We start from the raw sequence: 4,735 nt of genomic DNA, 5'->3' as shown, positions 1-4,735 counted from the left end.
AACTCTTTCTCCCAGCTGGCTCGAGAATGCCCCTACATCTCCCTCAACAACAATAAAAACAGTAAGTCAGCTACTCACCTAATATACACGAATCATTTTACTTCCAGTAGGGGGCTCTTTATCTCATGGGGAGGAATTATTTTGCCCATTTTACAAATAAGGAAACAGACTCAGAGAGGTAAACAACATACCCACAGTCAATCAGCACTCGACAGTCATGATTTAAACCCATCTCTTCCTTCAAAGCCTGGGATCATCCTCCTCTGCCTGGCTGATCTCTTTCTTTTTTCAAAGTACAGTTTGAGATTTTCTGGAAAGCTGCCCTGACACCCCCAGTTCTCTACTCTCTAGCCACCATGGGTGGGGTACCTCTGGATTGTGCCAGCAAAGGCCCTACACTTATCTCATCAAATGCAAATGCAGATTTAGTCCCTTGTCTCCCTTCTAAGATTGCAACCTGGAGCCTGCTTCAGGTTCTGTGTCTCCCTCTCTCTCTACCTTTCCCTTGCTTGCGCACGCACGCTCTCTCTCAAAAATAAACATTAAAAAAAATTTTTTTAAGAGTCCACTGCTTAACTGACTGAGCCACTCAGGCGTCCCCATGCTCACTTCCTATTAGGGAGCCCTTTCTAATCTTTCCTTGTTAATCCCCAGACCCCTTCCTCGGAAAAGAGTTTCCAGTTTTTCAGGTTTCACCTGTGGAACCCCTTACACAGTCTGGCATGGCTGATTTCCTTGCCTTCTCTGTGTGCCATTTCATTCGAAGCAAAGTGGTGCTGTGGTCACAACTTTTGAAATCAGGCATGGCTCTGTCACTTACTAGCTGTGACCTTGGACAAGTCATGTAACCTCTTAGAGCCTTAGTTTTCTCATCTGCAAAATGGGAGACTGCTTACCTCATAGAGTTGATGTAAGGACTGGAGTACTTGTGAGATGGCATCATCATTACTCTTGTTATACAGATTGGGATATGAAGATAAGAGGAGGGGAGGGACATTTCCAGGGAGGGATGGTGACAGGAAAGCCTTGGTGGGGGAGGAAGGGGGAGGAGTGAGGCCTGGAGTCAGGCCATCTCACCCCAGATCCTGAGCTAGTTGGTTTATCACGGACCTCCCCTATTTCCCTAGCTCAGTGAAGCATCCCCAAAGTCCTCCCAGAATGGACCTCCATGAAGGAAGTCCTCCGCAGATAGCAGCTCCAGCTCTCGGTGGCCCTCCTCGGTTCTAGAGAAGGGGCTAGTCTCCCATTCTCATACTGGGAAGGACCTCTTTCAGATTGGCTATATCACTGAGGTTCCAACCATTTAAAAATACCTCGGTCCCACCACAGATCTGGCACCCTTTTGTGTGCTTGGAAGCCCCTTCCCGCAACACACACACACACACACACACACACACACACACACACGGCTTCTTGGAAACGGGGGAGGGACCGCTGTTTGTTAACAGCCTTCTCTGGGAGGATGGAAGGGGACAGGGCAGAAGTAATGTGGAAGGGGGAGACCAGACCAGGGCTGGACTTTGGAGCGCCTCCCCTAACATGCTATTCCATCCCTCACAGGATCCGTAGCTCCTCCAGGATCTTCTTCTAAAAACTGAAAAATACAGGGGGTCCAGAAGCAATAGAAGACCCCCCTCCTCCCAGTCCGCTCACCAGGGGGCACCCACAGCCACAGGATGCCTCTAGCCAGGGTGGGGAGGCAAGGCTGGGCCAGCAGGGGGCAGCACCTGGCCTGAGAAAGAGAGTACCCCCTACTGCCCCTTGAAAACCCAGGGGCAGAGTCCCTTCCCCCAGGAGGCTCCTCTTGACTCTGAGATCTGGACAGGCGTTCCTCCTCTGTTCCTGCCTCCTGAGAACGAACGACACCATCACATAGGAAGTGCTGCCCGACTCCCCCACAACCCGTGCAGGGCAAGTTTTTCTTTGTAGCCCCAGTGCTGGCGCAGCTTTAAAAAATCACCGGAAATCAGAAAGAGGTGCTCTGTAAGCTAAAAGGGGGCATGTCCTTCGCATCAAGTCGGTGAGCAATCCCCATTCAACTTCAGGCAAGACGTAAGGGAACTCCAGCTGCGTGAATCGAGGCCAGACGCGAAGATGTCAGCTGGCGAGCACAGCCTTTCCTACACATCTGAGGAGTCTCAGTGCTTGAGAAGGAAGGGATGCCTGGGACGGCGGGCTGGCGGTGCTTTGCAGGCAGAACCGACAATACCTGGTCGCCTGGGGCCCTATTTAGTCTGAGTCTGTCAGCAGGGCTATTTCACGGGGTCCCCCCTCTACCCATCATGACACCCGTCCTCCCCACCCCTGCACCAGGTGCCCGAGAGGATAGGAATATAGATTTTAATTGTTGTGCTGCTGCTGTTAACCAGAGTGCGGTTAATCCAGACTTGGTGGATTTGGATGCCACAGTGTACATGAGAAGGTTTTGCACAGTAACACTTTGGGGCCATTGGTGACAAAAGGGCCAGGAAGGGGTGGCGGAAGGAGAGAGTGAGTGAGGAGAGGAGCGGGAAGCAGAGCCTGGGCTGGGCATCTGCTCCTTCCCCATCGTCACATTCCCGTCAAGGACCCGAGAGGCACGGATCCTTCCCGGAGGCTGCTGGCCTGGACCAGTCAACGTGAACCTGACTTCCAGCTCGGCGGCCCCTGCTCCGAGGCCAATTCTTGCTGAGCGGATGAGGGCTAGGCCAGGCCCCCAGCTGGCCACCAAATGGGGAGGGATGGAGACCACGGGAGCGGGGACGGGTTTGGGACTCCGTGCAGACCTTCTCCGTTTTCCATCCCAAGAGACCCTCAAACTAGTTCAGAGCTGGGGGGAGAGAGCAGTTGTCTTCGGCCCTGCTCACCTCCTACCCTGGACACGGGCAGGGGAGGGGGGAGGAACTCACTGGAAGGGGAGGTAGCAGGTACTTCCGTGCCTTTCTCTGCCTGAGCAGTAAGGGAGGCCTCTCCTCAGAGTTCAGCGGGCCTCCAGCCAGAGGCTGGCTGAGTCCTTGGGACTTCTTCTATTTCCTGGGATTGGTAGGGTTTGGAGGTGGAGGGAGGTCACTCAGAGCCCCAGGGCCTGACCCCACTAGCTGCTGACGGGAGCTGGCGTCAGGGAAGTCGCCCAGACTGCTTTGACGAGACCATTCCTCTTGTCGAGGGTGGGCTGATCTGGTCTGGGGCCCACGTGCGGGGCCCGGGGACAGCTAGGAGTCGGCGACACACAGGGCTTCCACGGCGTCGCTCAGACCCTGGTTGACGCCCCCCACGGCCAGGAGGCAGTTCCTGACGACAATGCTGGAGCAGGCGCAGCGGGGCGTGGGCATGGCGGGGAGGGCCTCCCACCTGTTCCTCCCGGGGTGGAACGCCTCTGCCGTCTCCAGGACAGTGGGCTGGTTCCCTGAAAGCGCCAAGGGAACCGGACCTTAGAGAGAAGTCCAGCCCCCAATCCATGCCCCGCGGTGCCCCCACCTCCCTCCCTCCCTCTGGAATCCACAAGCAGAAGCCAAGGGACCCCAGTACCTGGGCTGCAGAACTGCGCCCTCCCTACCCTGGGCCCAAGCTCTTGTCGGGCAACCACTTTACCCCTCTCGCCTTCTCTCCATCTTTCCATCTCCTCAAGAGTAAGGCTTGCTTTCTCCACTCTGCTTTTACCAGAACTTTCTAGCCACTGCTGCCTCTCTTTTGCCTTTTACTAAAAAACTGCCCCTGTGGGCTGGCTCACATTGAGCCCCTGTGCATGTCTGGGAGTCCGGGGAGCAGCGCTGGTCAGAGAAAGAGGACCAGAGAATCCCCCCCCGCCCCGTGCTTTGGCCTCCGGGAATTCCCGGACAGGGCCCCAGGGATCTGTGCTCAGCAAGCCTGGGTTACCGAGTTAGCAGCTCATATCCCTCGTGCTCTCTTGGCCTCAATTTTTCCCCTGTGTAAGAGGACAGAAAGACCACACTGGGGCCCCTATGTGGATTTGTGAAGTCCAGCCAGGAAGAAGCGGTTTTGAATTATTTGGGATAAAGGGGTAGGCAGCCAGTGTGCAAGCAGCCACTAACTTCTGCTCGTGCCCAGTGCCCGGGGCCCACCAGCACCAGAATAAGCCCCATCCTTACCAAGTCCTCCGGCCACTACGACCCGTCCACTCACAGAGCCGGCCACAAAGTCTGCCCGCCGCTTCTTGAGGAAGAAAGAGCGTTCCATCTTCAGCCATCCGCCTGCAGGCCGTGGGTCGTGGCGGGATACATTTAGAGAGAATGAGCTGACTTCCCCCACTGAGATACACACCGAGTCCCCACAGCTCACATCCTGGGCGGTCGTCCACTCCATGCACCCTTTGTGCTCAGGGCATAACTACGCCTCTTGCTGTTTGTAAGGATTTGCTCCGTGGCCTCTACCCTCTCCCAGGCTTGCTACAGTCCGAGGAACCAGAATCCCCTACAACGAATCTTGTTCTAACTTCTGCTCTCAAGGCGTCTGAGCTGGGGAGGAGGCTAACTAGAGGCAGCGAGGGAGTGTGGGAGTCGGGATCCTTCTGCGTCCGCATTGGTAAAAAGCCGGAAAATCCCTCCCTCACCTGGCCCTGCCAGAATGTTGTAAGAAGAGAAAATAGATGGGAAAGGCTTTGATGAAAACAACCAGCCAACCAAGAGGAAAGAATGCAATCCCAAAGGGAGCCCCGAATGGAGAGGGCTGTTCGGACCTCTGAAAGGCTTACCGAGCTGGATTACCGGGCCTGGGAGGGGGGATGGGACGGGGGTGG

General features: G+C 55.6%; 1 protein-coding gene across 1 annotated transcript in view; it reads right to left on the bottom strand.

The window, feature by feature from the left end:
- Positions 1-2,324: 2,324 nt before the first annotated feature.
- KLHDC8A (kelch domain containing 8A) overlaps positions 2,325-4,735 on the bottom strand; it is a 6,272-nt gene continuing 3,861 nt past the window's right edge. The window contains exons 4-5 of the mRNA XM_077771975.1: positions 4,089-4,234; positions 2,325-3,385 (exon numbers count right to left, since the gene is read on the bottom strand). Of these exons, the coding sequence (XP_077628101.1) occupies positions 3,192-3,385; positions 4,089-4,234 (340 nt within the window). The 3' untranslated portion in view covers positions 2,325-3,191. The remainder of the gene's footprint in view (positions 3,386-4,088; positions 4,235-4,735) is intronic.

Source organism: Crocuta crocuta, unplaced genomic scaffold, assembly GCF_008692635.1.
Source record: "Crocuta crocuta isolate KB4526 unplaced genomic scaffold, BGI_CrCroc_1.0 scaffold318, whole genome shotgun sequence".
NCBI classification, from domain to species: Eukaryota; Metazoa; Chordata; class Mammalia; order Carnivora; family Hyaenidae; genus Crocuta; species Crocuta crocuta.
Note: the sequence above shows the minus strand (reverse complement) of the source record. Positions and strands in the feature narration are given on the sequence as shown.